General features: G+C 37.6%; 1 protein-coding gene across 3 annotated transcripts in view; it reads right to left on the bottom strand.

Moving 5' to 3' along the window:
• The window catches only part of NR3C1 (nuclear receptor subfamily 3 group C member 1), a 143,388-nt gene that overhangs the window by 63,573 nt on the left and 53,794 nt on the right, over positions 1 to 26,021 (bottom strand). For all 3 annotated transcript variants that reach the window (XM_075209685.1, XM_075209683.1, XM_075209682.1), the window contains exon 3: positions 2,152 to 2,315. In XM_075209685.1, the coding sequence (XP_075065786.1) occupies positions 2,152 to 2,315 (164 nt within the window). The remainder of the gene's footprint in view (positions 1 to 2,151; positions 2,316 to 26,021) is intronic.

The raw sequence follows: 26,021 nt of genomic DNA, 5'->3' as shown, positions 1-26,021 counted from the left end.
TAATCTGAGGGTTTGCTTAGATGAGCAAATTACCAACATGTTACACATTTTCCTCAAGCTTCATTCACATTGGAGCCTCATTTATGGAAGGCCCTCATAAAATGCTACAGGCATAAGGATTATTAAACCCTATGTTGTGTGCTCACACGGGCAACAATGTAAAACATGGCATGATCGGTAACACACAGTAACTTTGTGCCTGATTTTGAGTTATGAGCAAAGCAAAGAAAAAGGAGCAAACTTTGCACCTGGACAAACCATGTTACAATACAAGGAGTACAAATTTACTTATTTTTATGCACACAAGGAAAATACTGGCTGTTTTTTATGTAGCAAACAAATACTTCATAGCTTTATTTTTACACTGAAATTAAAGTGGATGTAGGACATGCTCTATCCAAACTATAAGTCTGTCCCTACATTTTAAATTTACCTTCCCCTCCAAATGCAACATGGTTTTGGCAAGGTGCAAATTTGCTACTTTTCTTTGCTTCTAATTCAAATTCAGGCCCTCTGTGAGAAATATCCTTTCTTTACTGCTCTACCTGGAACATGGTGAGAGAAAAACTTACAAAATGCTGATAACCAGCTTGTCTGAAGATCTATGGACAACCCCTCACAAGTAATACAAACTATTGATAGCTCTTCAATAGAGCTCAAAGGGTGGAGCTCTATCGAAGACATATGCTCCAGATAACACTGTATTCCATGTACCAACCCCCTTCATTTTCTATCTGAGGGAGTGTGTGGGGGGTATATTGTCAGTCTCTTTAAATATTTTCTAATACCCCATTCATACTGCACCAAAAACCTGGGTTTTTGCCGGGGCAAGCGCAGTCGACCCTGGTCGAGGTGCAATATGAATGGTCCCAGATGACCTGGGAATTAGACCCGGGTCTTTTGGTGGGGTAATTCCCAGCTCTGCCCCAGGAAGCCTGCACTATGAATGGTGCAACTCAGGTTTTTCAACACGGGGCTCCCCAGACACAATGTTGAAGTTAAAAAAACAAAAAAACAAAAACATCACAAGAGGAGCCAATCAGAGCTCCTCTTGTGATGTTGCCATGGAGACACCGGGCAGACCCGTGTTCATTATCAACGCGGTTTATTGCCCGGGATATTGCCTGGGCAGCAGTATGAAAGCAGTATCATACTGCCTGAAAAAACGGGTTTTGGCCAGACAACCCAGGTTTAGGCGCAGTATGAATGGTGTCGGTGAAAAATCCCAGGTCTGAAGACCCAGGATATAGACCCGGGACTTTTGGTGGGGTAATTCCCGTGTCGGCTCTGGTTAGCCTGCAGTATGAATGGGGGTCTCACATAAAGCAGCTGATTGGGTGTCTGGGACGCTGGCCCTGAGAAATACTCTCCTCCTGTACATATACAGATGCAGAGTATTCTCCGTCTGTGCCAGAAATTGCTCCTTTCACCTCCTGAAATGACACTGTGCAGCTGCATCAAGCTCATTTGCTGTATAAAACAGGAAATAAACACAATAAAACAGAACTCTGGGCTACCCACTAGTGACTCGTCGGACATGATTATAGCAATGCTGTGAACAGTCACCACCCACTTTGACCTCATCTTTGTGTGCAAAAAAACTATTCCCCTTTAAAATGACCTCAGTATTTTTCAGCCAATGAAAGCTCCTCTTGTGATGACTCACACTTATTTCCAAAGCAGTTCAGTATGAATTGGGTCGACCCGGGAAATTCACGGGTTCAAGGTGAAGTGTGAACGGGGTCTCTGAGCTGGGGATGCTCTGTGCCTCGGCAAAAACTTGGCTTGAAAACCTCGGGAAATTGCAGGGGTGGTAGTATGAAAGTGGTATAAGAAGTGGCAGCAGGAAATATTCCTTGTATTAGTATTTTAGATTAGATTGCAAATTGGTTTGTGCAGTCCTCTGCTTGCAGGAATGAACCATTCTGACAGCATTCTGTCCTAACACACACACCCAATCCCAAAATCATTTATGCTTTGTTTGATTTTAATGTATAGCATTCAAACACAAACTGGCAAAAAACAAAACCGTGGAGATGATCTATCTTCTATGGGTTTAACCTACCCTCCCCACCAACAAAATAACCACCAATACGAAACAAAATAGCTTGAAATATTAACAAATATCACAAGAGGTAAGCTTTAGTATACCTTCTACTGCTCTCTTAAAGAACACTTTGCAGCTGCCACAGGTCAGTACTCCGTAGTGACACCCAGAGGCTTCATCTGAACACACCAAGCAGAGTTTTGGAGGTGGTCCTGTGCCGGTAGAGGAACTGGACGGAGAAGGGCTCACATCGGGTCTCATTCCAGGGCTGGATAAGAAAAATGTACATTATTTTAAGATACATTAAAATGGGATAAAATGCACAAGCAAACAGATATAATTTGTTAAAAAAAAACAATTAGCTATGCGTACAATACTAAATTAAAATAAATAAAAAATATATAAATGTAAACAAACTGACAACAAGCAAATGATCAAACAACACTGCTCCCTGCCTCATTGGATGCGGCAAAGTGAATAAAGTCACACAGATGGAAGCAAAAAAGAGCACCACTATTCTAATGGCAACATTGTATATCTCAGAAATACCTATATAAATTATGCTGCATGCAAGTTTTTTGTATCATTTATAAGTGTGGCCTTATTACATAATATTTGTATACTGCTCAGCTTTAATAATTCTCAAATACTGTACATGAAGAGATACTGGGGAACAGATACAGAAAACTGTATCCACTGTTAAAAAACAGGGGATGCTGTGAAAACCCCCCACAAAAACAAAAAAAGGGACACAATTTTCAAAACCCAGGGCTATAACTGAAAATCAGGATACATAGCAACTATGCATTTGAGTGTGCTGCACCCACTATGTACAGCTGGAGTGATCTCTGTAATGTGTGCAGCTCTTTGCCCCCATTTGGATTGAGTCATAACTAGTACCTAATGGTAGTGCTCCTGGTTATTAGTCAATGCAGGAAACAATTCTGTAGTATGGTAGTCAGAACAGACTAAGACAACACATGAGCTAGCATCTGAAAAAGGAGATAAGGGTCGTATGCTCTCAACTCCAGCAAACACATGTAGCATAAGTAAACTAAAAGAAGACAACAAAGTTATGTTTGTTACATAGTATAAGCAAATACAATAGTAAAGGTTTGTATAGTGTTTCCATAGAAACACCGTTCGTCTGATCAAGGTCAACATTTTAGCATCCATCATTTATGATGTCATCACATTATTAGTGGAAATTCTTAGTAGTTGTTTAATGTCCTTGCTAGCAGGCCTTGTAACAAATGGATTTGGCATAGTTTAAAAGCAATTTAGGTATGTCCTGCTAGCCAGTGCTTTATTGTCAAGCTATATGAAAATAAAAATTTAAACAGTATTATTTAGTTCAACGGAATATTTGTAGAAGACTATGTTTTTCTGTTCAGGGAACGTCTTTGCACCAGATTTGTTACATTTCGTTAAATTTAAGAGACAACAAATTGCCCAATCTCCCAGCTAAAAGTGACCTCATTCATAAACCACAGGTCAAAATATCACAAAAATGGTAAAATGCTTCCTGGACAATGGCAAGTAATAACAACTGAACAAAGCATACCTTGTGCAGGTATCATTGTTTTAGTGTCACCAAAACATATTTCTAAAATAATATTGCATTATTTGATATCCCGTCAGAACAGCTGCCTATTATTGTCACTTAATGCAATGAGCAGAGTCCTCCATCACCTTAAGGAGTTCCCTGACATAGGACAAATATATTTATTTATAAAACGATATGATATTTATTCATTGGCCTTTCATGAATTATGATGTAGTAGCATCTGGAGTTCTGCAGGTTTAACCCCTAGGCTACATTAACAAAAAAAACTCTCCATCCTCAAAGCGCTAAGTAGTAACTGAACTTGGCTCAAAACCTAAAAACAAGATTAATGGTCATTATCATATATATAGGGATTAATATGCATTCTAATATACTTGATGCTCTGGTTGTATAGGTTTACCAAGCACTTTTCAAGCAATCATGAAGGGTCATGGGTTACAGTTATTTCATGAGCAGAAACCAAACCTAAAAAATATTCATTCATTTCCCCTTTCTCTCTCTCTATATATATCTACCTATCCTGTTAACATCTGACCAACATTTTACAAACATTACTATATTTTAAAAATGGGCAACGTTAATCAGTGACTTTAATGTCAGTACTGGTACAGTGTGCTATAATGTAAATGCATGTACAGTACAGGTATATAATAAGCTGGATAGTGCACCACCTGAAAGTCTATTGGGCACAAGAGCATGCAATAATAATTGTTCTGCATGATGAATGAACAAGCATTGTCTGTTTCAAATCTATGAATAATAGTAAAGACATAGATAGGACACACAACTGTAAATATCTAGAGCATTTGTTTGCTAAGTGGCAGAGTGTAGATAGTGGCATGTATGAACAAGACCATTTTTCCTGAGGCACTCTTAAGAGACACAAGCTTTCCTTCTAAGAACTGAAATCACTTCAATGAAAGCGGTTATAACTTGAAAAATAGAGCAAACTGCTAGTGTGCTCCAGCTCCAGAATTATTCACAGATAAAATGCAGGACTATTTCTTGCATCAGTAACATGGAAAAATGTAGCCAATGCCAAAAGTCTATAAAGCAACTCTTCAGCATTCATTGTGTTCAATTTCACATTCCCTTACCAGTTTTCACCTCTTATGTTCTATGTATGAAAAATATGGGCATGTTTTTGTTACTTAAAATTGCATAAACTGTATTTATGAGCTTAGATTCTAAGATGCATCTGCAAAGCTGACAACAGTTAAAGTAACGCTAAAATGCCAATCGCTACAATAGCGACATGTAGGAAATACAGACTTACTGAAAAAGTGGCAACATTTCGTTGTATGAACACAGACAGGAGAAAATGCCGGAAGTGTGATTATCGGCACTTAAAACGGCGATAGTCGCATTACCGGCAGTAATTGGGCAATGTGAGCACCCAGCGAATCTATAATGTACAACACTTATTTAAAAACATTAAAAAAAAAAGTGTGGCAAAAATACTATTAACCTTGGCAATGCTAGGGTAGAGCGGAGGTGGCGCAGCATACAGATCAATACTGTGCTACTTTTCTTGGCAGATAGCTTGGAGTGGAACTCAAGAAACCACGAGCCCAACACTATTAAACGTAAACAGTTAGCAACTTTTGGTTATGTGTGAGATCTATTACCCGGAATGCTTGTGTCATTATATATATATATATATATATATATATATATATATATATATATATATATATATATATATATATATATATATATATATATATATATATATAATCACACACGTTGCTTGAGACCATAACTTGACTTGAAAAGCTAAAAATAAATGATTAAATACCACAGTATCCCAGGGAGCCGAATCTAATTTGGGTTTTGGCATCTTCAGCAGGCAATCCATCTAGTCGACATCAGATAAATGACAATATTTACTGGGCCATGTGGGAAGATGCCAGATTCAATACTGTCTGTGGACATCTTGCCAAGGGTAAAAATAATGCAACACAAGTAGTTATTGCACTGGACAACCAAAGTACACAATCCAGGCTCCGGCAGGCATTCTGTGGGTTAGTGGGGTAGCAAAGGCTAAAAGAACTTGGAACATTAAAAAGTTTCTTCATAAAAGCACGTTTTAAAAATCCAATGTTACTCTTACATTTGAGATACTTAATTCAGTATGAAATAATCTGACTGACTGGTGGCAACAATACTGATGCCTCTCAAACTGAACAGCACAATGCTGAGGTACATATGTAAAAAGAAATGTTTATCACAGAGAACATTACTGCTAACAAAACAATCCACTGTTATTACATAACTTGTCTTAAGTGATTAGAGATGTGGGATGGACTGTCACAGAAACAGTAGCAACGTATAAATTATATAAATAGTAAAACAGAACAGTCCTAGTAGTGAACGAAACACAAGTCGCCTCACATTCACTCTCCTCTGCAACATATTAAGAGATTAAACGCTAGTTTTATGTGGGCAAATAGCAGAAGTTTTAAAATTCCCACCAATACCCTCTGGAGCATATTTTTTTCCAGCTTTCCCTCCCTGTCTTTCTCCTAGGGAAACCAGCAAATATGGAATTATGCATGCAGATGCTCTAGAGAAGAACCACCTATACAGGCAGATCAATGTCAGAGCTGCCATTTAACGTCTTACTCAGTGGAACTCACTACAGTTCAGAGCGCTGTTTGGTAAAGGGCTATGATGTATCCACATGCTGCACTATACCACGGGAGCTGAGCAAAACAGATCAACAGCGTAAGATACCTGCCACCAGCAAATGGCTGCAAAGCTTTGCAGTGACCTTTCAATTATGAAGATTAACAACAGTGCTAAACAAAAACACTTTTTTTGCTTTTCCCTTTGATGCTATTAATAAAGAATTTAAAAAAGAAGACTTAAAAAGGTATGCAATTGTGACCAATATTGAACAATTTTCTTAGCACAAAAAAACCGTAATGAAACATAAAAGGCACAGTTATTCAAAACAATCATTCAATTCAGAAATCGAATTGAGGGTCTATTGCCTGAAGGTACTTTGCATCACAACAGCTCATCTGAATGGACTTATCAGTATCTGTTGGCACCCTTTTGGGTTTAGAAATGCCTGCAGTCCGTTAGCACAGTGCCCCTGCTTAAACAACCGTCGGGTGTAGATCCTCTAACGTTCAGTATGTAATCATAATACATTTTCGTTTGCTTGAAATACTACTGGTGCATACACATATATACATGCGCACACACACACACACACACATAAGTACACTTTAGTTTTTTAGTATGTATGTTAACACATTGCATGGCATCCAGAATGTGACTGGATTTGCCAATCTGGTAACCTTTTAAGAACATGAATGTTATAAATAATTCCAATAAATGAATCCAATTCTGAGACATGGCTTCTATAATGTAATTTAGGCAATACTGAATAATACAACAACATTGTCTCCATCAAGTTTAATATTGGGAAAAAGGTCATTATTCAGGCCATTATTCAGGCAAGGATTTTTAATAGCCTTGGCAAAAATATAAAACATTGGTACCTACTTCTCCTAATTTTAAACACGGGAGGCCTGATTCAGGTATGCATTCTGAGCGCAACTCGCGCTCCTTATTCTACGCACGTATTTGGAAGCAAGCAAAGCCTAAACTCATCAAGCCAAGGATCTCAAGATTGAATTCGGGTGCATGGATGCTGTAGTACACAAGCGCTACAGGTACCTATCAACGCTGCTGAGCTGATCGAACGTATTGCAACCGCCTGACCTGCCGGGTCTATAAAGTGTGTATGTATGTATGTATGTATGTATGTATGTATGTATGTATGTATGTATGTATGTATATATAATCTCAAAAACCAAAGTGTGTGGTATCCCCTCCTAATTCTGTTAACCCTAGTTTCCACAAAATCAGGGGGATGCATGCCCCTCCCATTTCACAGAAACCAGCACTAGGCCCACCAGCTGAGACTGTTTGCACTATGGCAGGGGGTCTTCCTGCCAAATTGACAAACCGACCTCAGGCTGTTCAGCATGGGGCTGGATGCCCTAGTGTGTGCATGTCAGCAACACCCCTGCCTTTCCCAGATACAGCACCTTAGTCACTTAGCTATGAATACACCTTTTCTGCCACCACAAAGGATTTATTATGGTGTCCTTACATTCACCAAAACCACTTCGTAAAGTTTCACACTTAAATCACATACACATGTAGAATTAGCCTCCTTGGGCTTCGCAAGTTCAAAAAGAATCATGGAGAAATACGGTAGATTAAATTTATTTAATCTGAAAAATGTTTCCAAAACTTATTTACAAAAAATAATAACAAAGACATACAATATGTTGCACAAAAGAGTTTCAGAAAATAAAATCGGAAATAAAATCAGAGTACTACTTACGGGGTAGACTGGCTGTGTGTGAGGGTACACAACTGAAAAGGATGGGACATTTCAGTTTTGATAGACCCCTCATGAAATGCACACTGTACTACTGATACAAAGGATTTTTAAACCATTTCTTGTTGGCTCTTCACCCCCACCTTAGGAACTTCACTTTCAATTAAGTCAGATTGATTCTCAAAATGACACTCCGTATAAAGTACATTATCTATCACTAAGATATATGTTTAGGCTACTCAGAGAATCTTTCACCTCTGTTCTTTCTGGCTGGTTAAGTCTAAGTCTTTGCATACACAAACTACTCAGTTTATCTGTCTCTGGATCTGGCTACTTTCAAAAGACCATTGACACTTGCCTAGGTCAGACTCTGGTCAGTTAACAAAATATACTTTGATAGATTACATAAAATATTCACATTGTTATAAGTAAATTCAACTGAAAATATCAGTCATATCAGTCATTATATATACTACACTTCGTCACAGTGCGGTCTGCAAAAAAATTATGCGACCCCCTCAGGGAGACCCAGTCCCATGCTGAAAGCACTAGGACTCTTCCTACACTCCTGGGGAAGTGGGGTAGGGCAATAGAGTGAACTAAAATTAAGAAAAAGTTTTAGTTTATGGAACTACAAGTCATAAACAGCCTGTGCTCCCACTAACAGTCTGGACATGCTGTTGTTTGTTAAATCTGGAGAGACCCCATGCAACCCCCTCCCGATTTTGCAGAAACCAGCACTAGACTGGCAGCACGCACTAGGGTTAACAGCATTAGTAAGGGGGAGCCCCATGTATTTTTTAAAAAAATCTAGTTTTAACACTTTATAAAGCCGGCGGTTTGGCTGGCTGGAATGCAGGCCCACCCGCCGGCTAACTTAGACTAGCCTCAGAGCTGGGGTGAGAGGTACAGCAGAAAAATAGGGTTACTACAACGGGCGTAAAGCTTGCTACGGCCGTGGCTGCGTGCGCTTGAGTTTGGCACGCCACCTACTGTACATTCACTACAGCAACACGCCCCTTTCTTCCCAGATCTCTCCCCTATCTTGTAGGCTGTAAGAGCCCTTTCCCTGCCGCATGATCAAGGGTTGTTTTACCGGCTGCCTCTGAGCATGTGCATAGTGTTCATGCGGATACAGGCCCACAGGGGCCCAGGGTGAAGAAAGTGTCAAATTACAAGAAAACACTAACAATTATCTGTCTTTCCATTCTAGTAACATGCTAAGTTCATTGCCAACACCTGTGAAATATTAGACTTTCCACTTTATACAGTAAGAAAATGTCAAAAATGTGTGAAGTATTCTGAAAAAGTTAATTTCATCCTGGCTGCTTTTCTCTATACAGACCATGTAGTTTTCAAAACACAGAAAATTATTTTATATTACATTATATGGAACAAAACCAGGAACAATCAACATTAACATTGTTAATTTTTTTGTCTTAAATACAGTCACTTTCATTCTTATTTGTTACATGTCCCAGTGGGCAAGGAAGTAGTGCAAGCAGCATTTAGTGGAAACACCCACCACCCCCAATAAAAATCCCCAATACCCAGAAACTAACAATAAAAATACTGATCCAGGAAAAATGAGACTGACAAAAATAATGGCTCACTAAATGCATCTGTTTTTCCCTCTTCTAGCCCCAGACAAAAAAATAGGATATGACTGTTTGTGATTGGCCTTTCTGCTCACACTACGCCACTACGATGCTACAAATGATGCTAAATTAAATTTAATTAAATTAATTTGCAGATTCTGTATTACGTACAGGAGAAACGGCCTGTTAGTAACATCTTTTATATTGGTAGTGGTGCAGCTTTAAAGAAAACCATTGCCAAAATACATTTAATAATATGTTGGAATATAGTGGGTTATAACTGTAGATTGCCATGTATTCCAGTAGGGGAAAACGTATGACATATTTTGCTCCTTTTACCGCACTGTTTGAAGCAGCCCTCACCTTGGATTTCTGTATTTAGCTGTCTGGAGGATGCTCTGATTTTTCCCAGCAATTTATTTAAACAGCATTTTGTGTTTTGTTTAACCATATGCCACCTGTGTTTTACTGATGCCACATGACAAATGAAACGGTACACCCCTTATGTATGTCAATAGCCTATAATGGATATATGGGCTGGTTTTCATGTTTAAAAATATTTGTCTTATAGGTCACAAGTTGGAAACTGCTGCGTGTGCGTGTGCGTGTGCGTGTGTGTCTTTATCCAGTGTCTCCCATTATGTAACTCCTACCAGGTCAGGTTACAGATATTATTGACATGTATCTGAAACCTGAAATGCTAATATTGAGTGGCACATTATAAAAGTTTCCCATTACATTAATACACAATGACATATCTGAGTTACAAGTGTCATTTCGAACCGTTTTATTACTGAAGTGTTAATGAAGATTAATATAATAGCTGGACATTGGGCTCCTGCATAGATATATCATCAGGTAACGTAATTAGCTATATTCCATTTTCCAACGTGCGCTGCTGATGGTATTCAGTCTTTCTTGTGTTCACAGATTTTTATACTCCTCTGAAAGTAATGTAACTTCATTAATATTCCTATACATTAGGCATATGTACTCATGGATTTCTGTTTAATTTTCTAGAGTTGTTATGACTACACAATAGTGATTTACAATTCAATAAAACGTACCACCGGTTTACACAGGTGCCAGATATATAGCAAAATGCTTGCTGCTTCAAAAGAACCACGACTCCTTTACAAACCATTTCCTGTCTTACTTTTTCCAATAACTTTCTTGACTACAGAGCTATTTAATAAAACTTCTATTTTTCATCCATTATGGAAAGAAGATCACAACTGATTCAGCCAAGACCTGGCACTAATTGGCTCCAATATTCATTGTGAAAGTCCCATAACCCAAGGTCTCTTACATTTTACATACATTCTAGATCTGAATATCAAATATCATATGCCTGCTGATTTCATAGGCGTCTAAGAAATAGATAGGATCTTTGTAAACAAGCAGATTGTGAGACGCCTAAAAATTTGAAGCTTTCAAATGAAAGATCATGGCTACCTTAAGGCAAAACTCAATATTCTTATAAACCTATTATCCTACATTCAGAGCTTATAATGTGATTAAATTAAATGTATGTCACAGTCTTTAAAGTATGAAAACCTAATGTGAAGGATCTAAGAGCTGTCCATAATTTCAAATGCAGATTATAGAAAAACATATACAAAGAATGAGCACCACCAAGGTACTTCTCTTTATAAGGGCATGGGTTAAACTAAAGAGAGATTTTGTGCTTTATACAAATATGTTTCTATCCCTAACAAAAACAAATTAAAAAAAGAACAGCACTTATTTTTTTCTGTAAGCTGTAGTGAAATGAATGATAAAGCAAATTATTATACTATAAACAATTATATCTCATATCCTTCCGATGTGCGTATGATTAGTGTAAGCACGCTATCTTGTTCATTTCATAAGAGTTGTATTTGCTGCTTGCTAAATAGCATTCGCTGAGTTACATAGCCAGGAGGCCAAACATTATTATTTTACTGCATGCCTAACTGACATGTGGCATACGTGTTCTGCGCTGCAGATGCTCACAGAAGAAAGCTAGTCCGTGCCAACAAACGAGAAGTAACAGCTAGTGTTCTAGTAAACAAACTGAAGCCCGATGACATTATCTTTTAATATTAATACCTGCTGCTGAGTTTTACCTTTAAAACTAATCTGGGTACAAGCTGGCATTCTCTGTATTTCTATTCATGAAATATACTTGCATTAATGACAGACTTATTACAATGTTCACTGAAACAAATTGTTAGGTGAAAATAAAAAGGAAACTTCTAAAGCACTTAACATAAAACAGAGAAGTTGCCTTTTGTATAAGCCCCGCCCCCACTCAAACAAACACACACTAACTGTGTCAATAGGGTGTTTCAGGAATTATTAGAGCATATGTCCATTTTGGTTAAATATGCATCCAGAACGCTAGCTTCATAGAAAAGGTAAAGACTGTGGAGTTATGTATATAAATGTCATCTAAGAATTTGAATGGACCTATGTCATGAATAGTTATTCAGCCCCATACATTTCTTTTTTTTTTTTAGCTCTGTTTAGTTTATATTAGAAAATGGTTGAATTTTATGGCAATGGCAGGGGTGATACATTCCCACAAATATGTGTTTAATTAAGTCAGGTTACTTTGAGACAATACGGAGACACATCTGCACTGGCAAAACATTGCGAGTACTCTTGCTCAGGAGACACACCATATTACATTAGATGTCTGCAAAACGTGGGGAGAAATAAAATTACATAAAAACCTGTTGAGCATTTAAACAAAAGTAATAGTGTTGTTCTTGTGATGGTTAGAGAAAAGAACCCCCCACTTCTATTCTGCACCATACCCCTTCCTATAGACAGAAAAGTTACTTTATCAGACAATTGTTTAGAAGCGAGAAGAAACACACTATCACACACAACTCATGTATGCATGTCGTGTAGAAACAGTCTCCCACAGAAATGTATTTAACAAAATATAGAACATAAACATATTGTCAAATTGACTTTCCTATAGAGCACAAAAATAAGAACAAATTGGGGTTAGGGTCTTTTTGAAAGCATGAGGTGTACCTTTACAGATATGTCCGTAGTAAAATGTAGTAATATGCAAGGGAAAAAGGATCTAAAACAGTAGTGTATATTGTGAAATATAACGAGAACACAAATAAGCATATTGAGACTGTGGCTGTACAAATGATTTATTGTTGAAATTTATTTCAATTAGTGACTCAGGTGCCAATTTATATAATTACAAATGTACTGATTTTTAATACTGTTATATTTCTGTATTAGAAATGCACTGATCTCTGATGCAATAGGCATATGTGTGGAGGAAATGTGTTTTCTATACTGTCTGAAGGCAGGTAATCTTATGTTAATTAGACCTTTTCATGTCAGTGACCAACATATCCTTTAGCCTGAAGGCACAGGAGGGGGTAATTAGACTTGCATTAGGCTTCCTATCTCTGTAAGACTTGGGAGAAAAGTGATACAGGAAATAACAGATTGATGTGAATTTTATTAAGTATAACCTGCGTTAACACAAAGTCTAGAAAATATATCACATCCTAATGTTAAAATATCTGATGTAATATCTCAGATGTTTTGGTGCCAGCAAGTAAAAGGGGGCTAGTTTACCCCATGCCAACATAGGCGTCAGAAACTGTATTAAAAAAAAAACAAAAAAAAACCTGTTTGACCAAGTTTTGCATATTCCATCTGTAACTTCTGGAACATTACCAGTACCTCAAACTGATGTGTAAAAGTCCTGGTCATAACTCTTGAGCAATAAAACATCACTGCTTGAAGATTCTGCCTGTGAATATTATTATTTGTATCCTGTGACACCAGATAAGAGCTTACATTATACTTCATTCCCTGTCTGTCATGTGTTGAACCCAGCGTCTCTGTGTCAAAGTTCTGCCCCGCTACAGACCAGTCCTGATCCATAGTAACAGTCAGGATGTACCAGCCAGCCAAAACCAAATAGCTGCTGTAATGCCTATACCAGCTACCCCAGAAGTAAGCGGTTCTGGGCACTGCAAAGGAGCCCAGTGGTGGCACCCAAATTCTTCTACAACTATTGTGCAGTTGGCATTCGCAGTCGGTGAGTGTCTGGTGGCAAGGTGACACCAGTAGGAGTGGTCAGTAACACCCTGTTACTGATGGTGAGAAGGAAATCTTGACAAACAGTGCAGGAAGAACATCCAACCTTTCCTCTTCCCGTTACAGACCAGGTGGCAAAGTAAGACCATCCAGTCACAGAGACCATGCCCAATTTCATATATACTTAGGGGTGAACGGGAGGAAAGGGGTAGGGGCATTAGCTACGTGTCTTTGTAAAAGAATGTTCTGATGACTGTACTAGACTATTTTCCTTAGGGATACACTGCATACATAAGGCCTCCATATGATTATTGGAGAATTCTTGATCACAAGCTTCACATACGCGATTATTTAATTTCCCAGTCTTCTTTTCTTCCACAGGCTCTGTAAAAGTACTGAGAAAGGTATCAAAATAAGGACCTAAACGAACTACAACCTAAGCAAGCTCAAAACTCCTTTCTAAGGCTTAACTTAAAGGGTGTTCTTTGACTTCAATATGATGTTCACAGCTCAGGTTGTGCTTTTTAAATCAAAATGCTGCCTTCCCGATCTACTTTCTAGCCAGTAGAGAACAGTCCATAAGCAAATGACACCAGGACCTTATGGATCCCCTCCAGGAACAGGTAAGTCTAAATAAAATAACAATGCCCTACACAGTTTTAGGCAGGAAAAAAAGAGGCAAGGAAGTTCCATTATATACCTTCCAGGGGGCGGTTAACTTTTTTTTTTTTTAAGCTGTTTAAGGATTAACCGATTTGTGGCGCTGCCATGGAGTCTAAAATTACAGGCGATTGAGAGATCAAATATCCGATCATACAGGTCCATCCACCTCTGGGACCTTTAAAACTCAGTATAGGATTAGCTTGAGACTTATTGTACACATCTCTGCAGATAGCTATACAACTGAAATGCAAAAGCAATAAAATTACATTAAAATGTTTAGAGCACTCACTTAATAGGACAGCACAGATACAGTGGACTGGGAAATTATTACTCAGAGACAGTAACTTGGAAAATACCTGATGTCCCATAGCGGAACACCATAAAAAGATTTCTTGTGAACATGGATACACAACCTCCCAGCATAAAGGACACAGAACCAATTACCACACTGCACTCCACAGTGGAACGCACACTACTCTGCAGACCCCGAAGAGCATCAGACAGCACACAGTTAGGTGCATCATAGAATGGACACTAACACACTTTCCAGGGGAAAGGAGGACGACGAATTCTACAACACTGGCAGATTGCTGCAAGAAAGGAAAAAGACCAGGTTTTATGGACATATTTGGATTTTATTACGGATAACTGTACCAAATAACGCTTTAACCACCTGAACGATTTGTGTGTAATGTGTTGATGTTAGGCACACACACTTCAATGAGATCCCCTCAGATGAATCACCAAGTGATTCAAGACAAGACAACCACCAGGAAGCACGACACCACAATCAACTTTGTGGCAAGACTGTTTCACTGATTCTAAACTGTGCAACACTATTATCAATCACAGTCGGAAGCACTTCTATAAAAACATTAATACAGAGGTTGTAGCGTTTAAAATATTTTGTTCTACTGTGTTCTTTTGGAGGTAAGACACTGCCTTATTTGAGCTGCTCCCTCCTCCACATTAGAATTTCACATACCAGCGGTAACTCAGGTCATCCCCTACAAGTCGGGAATTATCCTTTAAATCCCTGAATCCCACAAAACAAATTCTCATTTCTAGATGTGGGCACAAAACAAGGAAGTGTGCATGGCCCAAATTCAACAATGAATCCTGATTTCACCAGCTTCTCTCATTAGAAGATGCGAACTGTTGAACTCCTGCAAATTCACACGATTACTATCTAAACTGGTGCATTTTTGCAAAGTCATGCGACATAACACGGTATTCGTGTCGCAGGACATTCTTTATTAAAAAAAAACAAAAAACAAAAACACCGAAAATTTTAATGAACAGAAGTGTAGACTTGCATTAACAGACATGGAAAATATAAATAAAACAAAGGCTTCAGGCTTCCCATTGTTTTACAAATTTCCCAATTGTTTCTTCATAGAAAGGTCTTTAATCTCTTCCAATTAAGAAAACATTCTGGATAGCCCTGGACCTTATTCAAAATACATAAATCAATATTCACAATCTCTTATTCAAACAATAACTCAGAGAGCGCACCAAGCTAAAATAAACATATTTATCCAGTAATTCCTATTGTCTCTGAGTGAGACTTCAAAGAGAAACTTGCGCACAGTCAGCGCAAAAAAGAGGATAAAGCCCACATCTGTGGAGTTTTACATTATTATAAACGTTAGAAGCATTTGTTTGTTCCTGACATACATATACACTTGCATTTTGAAGATGCCAGTGCGAGTCTAAAGTAGTGCTACTAATATTAACTTCTTTACATGCAGGGGTGGGGTTTCTGCCCTGTTTAAGAATAGGAGTAACATCACTGTTCATGCTCTTATACAAGACCTTCTGCCGTCAATAATAGCCCCAGAGCAAATATGGAGGCACACATAGGTACAACATAAAACCAGCTGCCTCAATAGGTAGAGCCTCTGGCTCACTCCCCTGTGTGCTATAACAACCAACTGCCAGATGTATTACATGCTCTTTCTTATCGGATGGCTATGACTGAACTAGCTAACCAATGCGTTACTGTGAAAACTGAGTTTTACACCAGAATAATGCTGGCCCACGTTCACTGAGACGTTGCAGCTGTTATTTGGCAAACAGCCAGATGTTGCAGTATGTGCGGCCCAAAAATGACCAAAAGTTCCTGATAATGCTATTGAAATCACAGTGGTTTCTTTATAAAATATTTTACAGGCTCAATAAGGGAACACTTTGTAGACATTACTATTTGCAAGTACATTTACAGATTTCCACACCTGGATATTACATTTAGACTATCCTTGAGATTAAAAGGAAGACCATTTTACAACGAATAGTTATTCACACTGTGGTAAATAAAATTAACGATCTGGTAGCTCCTCATAAAATGACATTAAAAATAAAAGATAAATGATCTATTAATATTTTTCTCATCAATACAATTTTGACGGGTATCTAGAATGTAAATGTAAGGGCACAGGCAAACTTTTTTTGCAATAGAAAAATGCTCATCACAGCAGCAAAATCTTCTCGCAGCCTTACGGCGTTGGAGCAAAGTACAAAAATCTACACAAATTTACTATTTATTGAAACCAAACATACAGAAAATAATATCCCTCCAGAAGAATGGGACATATGTGAACATGACAATATACATATTAAAATTTCCCATTTTTCCTTAAGCTGCCCCTTACGCTGAATGACATGGTCAATGCGCAAATTATGTTTAAGTTGTACAAATCTGACAATGTGGCATTCCTGATACTTATGACAATATCTTCGGCCAATTGAGTTTTCTGCCACGTACAGGTAAAATCTTGTCAAACCTTACCAGTTCTTAACATGCAATTTGTGGCCACACTGGTCAAAATCTAAGTTGCAGAAGAAATGACCACCTAAGATGATCATATCCTATTGGCTAATGTAAAATTCCATAGTCAGCTAGAATGAGAAAAAGCATAGCATAACATAGTATTTGTGATTACACATTGCAGTCATGCAATCCCACTCTCATAAAACTATTTGTAAAAGACCCCATTTCCTGAGGCCAAATCCTCTGAGGGGGTCATGCAATTCATATCAAACCACACACTTCTACTGTAACTCATTTTCCGAATGTTATGTTAAAAGCTCTTCACTGGCCACTTAAAGCACAGAGAGTAAACTAAAATGCATAAAGTCTGGCAACCAATTTAAAATAGACCTCTCATATTATTAGCAAGGAAATTAAAAGGTCAAATCAGTAGTTGAGAAAATGTCACCATATCTCTCCAGAAATCTTTACAGTCAGACAAAAAGCACACTTGTAGTTATAATTTAGCATGGCCCCTGACACAATACAAAGAAATATCACATGCCAGAAAATGATTCAGTGTACAAATATTTTCAAAACAATGCAAAAAAATAAATAAAGAGCTCAACAAATTAATGAATTTATGAAATAGAATGAAAAATCTCCAGGGCTTTGGGTATAACGCAAACAATAGGATGTTTTGTGACCACCAGGATTAATTGCATATCGTCAGCAAACATTCCCAACACAAGGTGGTCTACTACAAGGCTGCCCATCCTGCACCCTACGAGCTAGATTAATTCTTTTTTTGTATTATTTGGCTCACAAGAACACAGTCTATTCACGGTCCTCTTCACGTAAATACTTGGGCAACACTGGTTTACAAGGGGACTGCTGTACATTTAGAAAGACAACTCCAAAGCACATCTGGGCACTGCAATAAATCATACTGCTAAATGTATACAATATACTGAAATTTTAAAAATTAGGGCTGTACATACCTTTACATTCTATAGATGGTATTTTGGACTTCTGAAGCAATGCATTCACTGAAGCGTGTATAAAAAATGATGGCATGTATGTCTGAAGGGGAACAGGGCAATGGTATACTAAAAGACAGAGACAGTTGCGAGAATAGTACAAGTTCCTCTGCACACCAAAAGTTAGGGTAATCAAAGAAGTAATAAAGGGCTTGAGAAAAGTGACACAACACTGCTGAATATTCACTTTCAGAAGTTCTACGCAGTGATGTGTTTGAAATTCAGAAAGACAACTATTTAGAATTATCATAAGCAACTTCACATGTGTCTGAGTGTACAGAGGTGAGAAGAAAAACGGCGGGAGATCCTGAAAAGCCCACAGGATTATGCCTGGAAGGTTCTGCAGTCTTAGAGACTTAAAAGGCTGCAGTGAAGCTACAGGCAATGAGTGGTATGGCCTGCAGCGACAAGTAAAGCTGTGTTCAAGCAGGGAAGTGGGAATTGATGTCTGTTTTATATTTTGTTTTTCTCAACATTAATAAATTATAGGAGGTTTAGCAAATCTGAAAATGCCACATAATACAAAGTACATTATACACTTATTTGAACTGTGACTTTATTTACTTGAACAGAGGGGATGGACTGATGTCAAAAAGTTTTGCTTTCCTTGTACAACCTCACAAACGAACTATGTTAAGCTACATATTATGCAAGCTTAGATTAGGAGCCAGAGTACATATTCACGGTGATGATATCTACAAAGATTGAAACAGCTGTCTATACATTTTAGCTTTTGTTTATTAAACTATGCTACAATTGACAGTGTTAACTCAATTTGAATAGCACTATTACAGATGTAAACACATTTTTTAAAAATAAAAATAAATATTCTAAATGTCTTAGTGAAGGTTTATAATTGTGTAATCTGAAGATTTATGCAGAGATGAATGGCTTTGATTATATAATATATTAAATGCGCAATTCCAAGTCCTTTATTTTTACAGAATATGGATATCAATGGCATAATTGCAATATTTAGCATGGTTTACCTGGCTGAAGAGTACATGCCCGGGACTGGGTATCAGCGTTACAAGTCCAGTCCCATTCCAATCATATAATCCACTCTTTAGCTAGGTATGCACCATTGAAGTCAAGCCTCCCAAATAATTAGGAAACTAATTAATATTTAGGTGGGAGTAGTCCCAAATATAAACTTTATAAACTTTAACTCCTCACACTGAGCGAGTTGGCTTTTCAATGCAACCGCTGAACAAGCAGATCAATGGGCAATTTGCACACATTTATGCATAACCATTTGCAATGAGCTGGTTTATCTGACACAGCCAGATCACAGCACAGTGAAGATCCTCCTGCTTCTTCATGTGCTGCCAGCCTGAAAAATGGTTACTCTTCTCCACTATACCAGACAAAATCCATTTTAATTCTATCAAATTTTGATCCTGTATAATGAGCTCATGGTTGGTGGAAATTCCAGCAAAAATCTTAAGCAGATCCCACAAAAATAGTTTTTGGCTTTTTAATTTATTCAATAAAATCAAATTAATCAATAAGTGTACAGTGAGTGGGAAATAATTATTAAAATACAATTCTGCTTACTCAGACCATAAAGCGCAGATAATCAGTTCAGCTGATGAACCCTATTATTATGTATATGAGAAACCTAAATAGCAGCACAACATGAGCAACCAAATTTCCACTGCACAGTATGTAAAGTCTGGGGCCAACATTACTGTTTGTGTTCAGCTTTACACAACTAATGACTATTAATTTATGTATAAGGATTGATACACACTGATAATGAACACTTCTGAACTTAGACAGAATCAACAAACGAGGATAAAAGTATAGATATGATTTTTTAATATTTGCAGTTATTAAAAAAACTAAATTAAATACTCTCAATCAGAACTCCTTGGGTAATTAGGCTTGCTACCATTTTCTGCAAACAATGTATATAAAGCACTGGTTCCCTATATCACACCATCTACTACTTCAGCTAGGTCAATCTGGTGCTGCACATCTATCATATTTTCTAGGGAAATTAAACCATCAGTTAATGGACAGAGTGCTGTGGGTTGTTTCTCTTACCTTCCATCTGTAATTTTCATTGGGGCAGTAAGGGAAAGGTAGAGGCCAAATCACTCATCTGCATATAGTCAACTCTGCTACCTGGTATTGGTCTCTCTCTGTGCTCTAATTAAGAGAAAGTGAGCTCTGCATTTCATTGAACAGTTGAGCTTTAAATAAAAAAATTATTCAATAAAGATAAAAAAATATTATGAAAACATTACATATAGATGTAGCAGTCTTGGTTCATATTAAGTACAATTCGGTACGGTGGCAGAAGGGTTACACTTTTTTATTGCTAAAGAGTATGGCACAGAGAAAGCTATTTTCTTTGCTGCAATTTGTGCAAACAACACAGCATAAATTTAAGCGCTGAAGACGCTGAACTCGCCGGAGTTGAAGAATCCGGAGGTTCATACATTTACCCGTAGGTATCTATATGGCTATTTACTTAAACCTCAATAACTCACAAGACCTTGCAGATGGCAGCAGATTTTCCAACATATCTCCAGGAGAGATAGTACACAGGGCTGGACAATATTTGAAGTGAAGCTATGACAGCAGCAATTGTAAAACAAACTGCATCAATTTTTTTTTTTATGTTAAATACTAGTAATGCAAACTGTATAGTGGGATATTTCATTTAACCCAATAAGGATTCTACATTTGAAAAGATTCTCACACAGCTGTCCACCACTGATAAGTTTGCTTTACTATTATTTGCCATCCTTTTTGCTATTATTTAACACATAAAACATGACTGTTTCTGTGAATGCCTGAGTTCAGATTATGTACATTCATTTGAGAATCAATACAATTTCACACTGGTACTGCGGTGAGGTCATTGGCAACACTGAATCCTATGTAATTGGCAACATTGAGTCCTAAATCGATGAGTCATTTAACACTATTTATGAGTCTCCTATACAGCTATGCAGAGATTCCAGGTTCACCCAGGTAATGAGGCAAGAAAGAGATAACCCCTTTACATAACACAGTTTACACACGAAGTAAAATACAAAAGTGCTCCCCAAGGAGAAATGTGTTCCCCACCATATTAAACAAGTGTCAGAAATTCACCAGCGCAAATAAAAAAATTATCCAACAAAGTCCCCAGCAGGTTACATCCCAGCAGAGTCATAGCAGGCACAAACTCCCAGTAATAAGGTATACAGATGACAATCCAAGTGAGCCTGTGTATCTTGCTGATCAGCCAACTCTCCACTAGCTTGGTGGGACCCTGGGTATTAGTCTTCCTCAATAATTCCCCAGACTCTGCAAGTGTCTCCCAATGAAGTGGTGACAGAATCAGTCCCTGATCTGTCTGAAGAAGCTCCTGCTTCAAGCATCCCTTTCTGGCCCTGATAGAATATAGTTACTCCATATCAGTCCAAGTCCTTTCTCTTCCAAGATTCGCCAGCAACAATCCCCTTCCCTTGGGGATTCCCTTTTCGTCTCTTCCCCAAAGTCCATGCCCCCCCATGTTTTCCCTATTGAGATTTATTTCACATACTTCACTACTAAATTTCCTTCATGTTGAGGGTCTGGATACATCACCTTGGCCTTTAGCTTTGGAGCTGAAGTTCTCATGTTAATGATCACATGAAATTGAATGCATCATCGCTTTAGAATGACATTTTTCTAGTCAGAAAATGGTGGTTTTCAAAAAAGCTTTGAACGGACACAGAATCTGTGTGCTACAACCCTTCTTTTCCATACAATGCAGGGGTAATACAACCACACAAAACATTGCATTATGAGCAGAGAGGCTTTGGAACAATCTTCTGAGCTCTAAAATTCTGCACCTCCTTCTCCCCGCTCTACATTCACATAACATGCTGATAGATAGAGTGGGTGTATGTGACTGACAGCCATACTGGTCTCCCATTCAGAGAGATTTTGAAAAGGAGATAAGAATTTGTACGAAGACAGCTAGGAAAAATGTTTAAAATAGGTACTCAGTATAGATCTTTGAGTTGTCCATATTTATGATCACCCCCTGATAACTTCCTACCCATCACTGCAACTATCCGCTCCAATTTGAGGGACTGGCTCCAGAAGGACTTTTCCCTGATAGGTAGAGTTAATGTTGTAAAAATGAACTTACTTCCGAGAGTTCTCTACCTCCTACACACACTCCCAATCCATGTCCCCACTTCATGGTTCAATGACCTACACAAGGCCATTAGAAATTTTGTTTGGAGGGGCAGGAGACCTCGTTTCAAGCATGACCTACTACAGAAACGCAAATGCAATGGTGGTCTACAGCTGCCACATTTCTCAACATATTATGATGCGGTCATGCTGAACAGGGTTCTTGATTGGACAAGAGGAGAAGGGGAAAAGCAGTGGGTCTGGATTGAAGATTATGTATTAAATACATGTATTGATCTTGCTCCATGGCAGTCTTCTCTTCCCACTGGTAAACAGCTGACTATCTCTCCCACTTTGGCCAGATGGTCAAAGCTGCGATCTATTCTACATAGCTCCACAAAACACTCACCCTTGATGACACTTTTTGACAACCCAGACTTTCCCCCTGGCCTCTCAAGACAGGCTTTCCAACATTGGATTCAAGCCGGGATAACTTGCGTCGGTCAGCTGGTGGACATGTCTGGAGTCATACCGTTTGCTGATTTATAGGCAAAATGGAGTCTATCCAATGTGGAAATTTGGAGACATATCCAACTGAGACACTTCGCATGTTCTAGGGGAGTTCGTGAGGAGGCAGGCAGGACTTACACACAGTTTGAATCCCTATGTACTGCAGCCCAACACCCTAGGCACACTTTATCATCTATATAGAAGATTTTGATTGTGCTGGTGTCCCAGTCTCCTGGCAAAAATGTTTCCTGGTGTTCCTGATCTCTGTTGGAGGTGTCAGGGGAGATCGGGCACTCCATCACACATTTGGTGGGAATGCACAGCAATCGGACCTTTCTGGGATGCGGTCATTCTCATCTCCAAAACAATTGTGGGAATTGAATTACCAAACTGTCCGAGATTTTAGTTACTTAAGTAACTTACTTAACTTACTTTACTAATATGCCAGTTTCCCAATATAAAAAGTCCTCTGTAAAATATCTCAATGGTGCTGCTAAGGCTGTGATACTGGTCCACTGGAGATCACCGTTAGCCCCCACTATAAAAGAATGGTTTGCACGAATAGACTTTTATATGGCAATGGATGAAATAATTTATTCGGCAGCTAATATAGTAAATTCTACATGCTGTGGTCGGAATGGATCGAGTTTAAAGATATCGTGTTGTTCGCTCAGTGGAATGTATGAAGCCCACCTTCCTCTCCCCCCCCCCCTCCTCCTCCTCTCCCTTGCCTTTCTTCCCAGTCTTCCCCTTCTACCCCGCATATTTTTATTTATTTTTGGAGTGGCTAAGCAGATACACACCTCTTTGGATGAACCTGTAATTGTTGTTTTGCAACGGAAAGTCTAAAGTACTATATTATTGTGTTCATATTGTTGCATACATATGTATACACCGTTTCATTTCAATAAAAACAGATTACATTAAAAAAAAATAGGTACTCAACCTGCTATTTAAAGAAGAAGAAAAACATATGTCGGATTGCCGCTTTATGTATGACACCATGACATAGCTTATTAGATATTACTTCACATGTCAAACGAGTAAACATCTTCAATCAACAGTTTTTTTCTGAACATATTTGTTTTCATATTTTTATTGCTTGTGAATGAAAATTTCCTAAAAAATAAAATGGCTTTATGCAAATGATTTGCCGCACTACTCAGGCATGAGTGACTGAGTAGTATAATAGTAGTATAATATATAATTATACTACTAATAATATAATAGTAGTATAATAGAATACATTTTTTGCTTGTACCTATAAATTTTAAATATCTGGTCACAAAATGTTAATGGTGTCTCAGTTATATCAATTTGCAGGTACTAGCAAAATCAAACGCAGTTTAGGAAGTCTGTCTAAACAGGGAAATACAACTCAAATAAAAAAACAGATTGGATTTTAATGTGCAAGACTACTAAAACTTGTGTGGGTGACTGTTGCTTAAATATTATAAAAGATGTAGATGTCTGAATCAATACAATTGTGAAAGGTGAAAAATGTAATCAAAAGTGGATAAATTTAAGTTCTGTATAATTTATAACGTTTGAAACAAGGTTTGTTGTTTATTAAACCTATTTATTTTTTTAAAAAAAATAAAATATCAGATTAAATTTTTTTAATGCCTTTGCAACGTGTATGCCAAATTTGATACTATCAATATAATCCAAAAGTTATTTTAAAGATGTAAAACAACATATGATCATAAATAATCCTCAGCTTCGTCTGCAAAAGATGGAAGAGAGCAATGTACTAAGAATTTCAGAAAAAAAGCACAATAGTAAGAGAGATGATTTATAAGTGCAGTATTTATAGATTCAGCTTTAAAAAAAAAAAAAAACAACAAAACAACAACAACATCCTCCTCTGAGACAAGATTGTTATAAGAAAATCTGACATTGGCTATTTTGTTTTCTTTTATTATTACCCATATTTGATTATTTTGTCATCTGTATTAATTATCATCTTATATTCATAAGTCATTCAAAGCCAAACAACAAATGGTTTTCATTTGACAAACACTAACTAGAACTGAGCAGAACTGATCATTTAAAGTCTGTATACACTTTAGAACTTACTAACACGTTCACATATGTGATCAAATGAACATTAATATAGGAATGTTTATTTTTAAAAAATTTTTTTTTTTTAAGCACTTTTAGAAGAATCCCACTAACAGAAGTGTGATGTAATTACTGACAGTGTTTTTAGTGTCATTGCTTATTTTAATATGGTTAGAGGGGTAAAAATGGACATTCGGACTCCTTCCTTTTGCCAACAACAAAACATAGTTACGTTATCTATATTTAAAAGTAATCTGAGAAACCGAAAACAGGCAAGTTCTTCTGATATTACACACCATCAGACAATATACATTTACGTATCGACCAAGTACTGAATTGTTTCATATAAGAGAGTCGGTAAGAAATGATTGCCAAATCTCAACACAAATTACACAGCTAATAGATTTATAAACAATGTATCTGCCCAGTGTTAACCCATTTAAAAGGGTTATCCACCTTCAGATAACTAAAATGTACTGACAACTACAACACAACTCTTCTGTGTTATCTGCATTAGATACAGTGTAATCCATAGAGCACATTTATGTTGCCTCTCAGGCCAAAAAACAGGAAATTCCTCATGATGATATAAAGGCATGGCTGAAAAAGCTTGTATGGAGAACATAGGTCAAGGGGTGCCAAGAGGCACTGACATTTTGATGGACAGTGAGTCAATTTGAGGTGTGTACTATAATTTTACTATGTACTGGTCATATACTTTTTTCTTTTTCTTTTTTTTTTGGGGAAACCCTTTAAAAAGGTTTCCCAAATTCAAATTATGTTTATTTATATGTACAATACCACTCCCTCTGACAATTTTTAATATATTTGGAATTCTCTTTATGGTGGCTACAGGCTGCTTTACCTGTGGTAGAATAAAACATACTGCAGGGAGTTTGACTTTTGTGCATTGCAACCACAGCATGTGTCAGGCATCACAGTCTCACATCAGCTGGGATGCTGCGGGAGACATGAGCATGGAAGGTATCTTGTTTTTTTGTTTTTTTTAAAAAAACCAAAACACTAAACCGATCCCTCTGCTTCGCAACACACTAAATTGAAAATTATGCAATTTTAGGTGGCAATATCCTCTAACGTCCAAGAGTCTATTCAGCTGTATAAATGTCTGATTCAAAACAGAACACTGACCGATGGCAAAGCAAAGAGTTTTATAGACTGAGCAAATCAGCATCAACAGCATTAACCTGCACAGGCAGTTCAGAAAGACCAAAGTAG

Source organism: Mixophyes fleayi, chromosome 4 (genome assembly GCF_038048845.1).
Source record: "Mixophyes fleayi isolate aMixFle1 chromosome 4, aMixFle1.hap1, whole genome shotgun sequence".
In the NCBI taxonomy this organism is placed as follows: Eukaryota; Metazoa; Chordata; class Amphibia; order Anura; family Limnodynastidae; genus Mixophyes; species Mixophyes fleayi.
The sequence above is the reverse complement of the archived record's forward strand: the minus strand, read 5'-3'. Positions and strand labels throughout refer to the sequence as shown.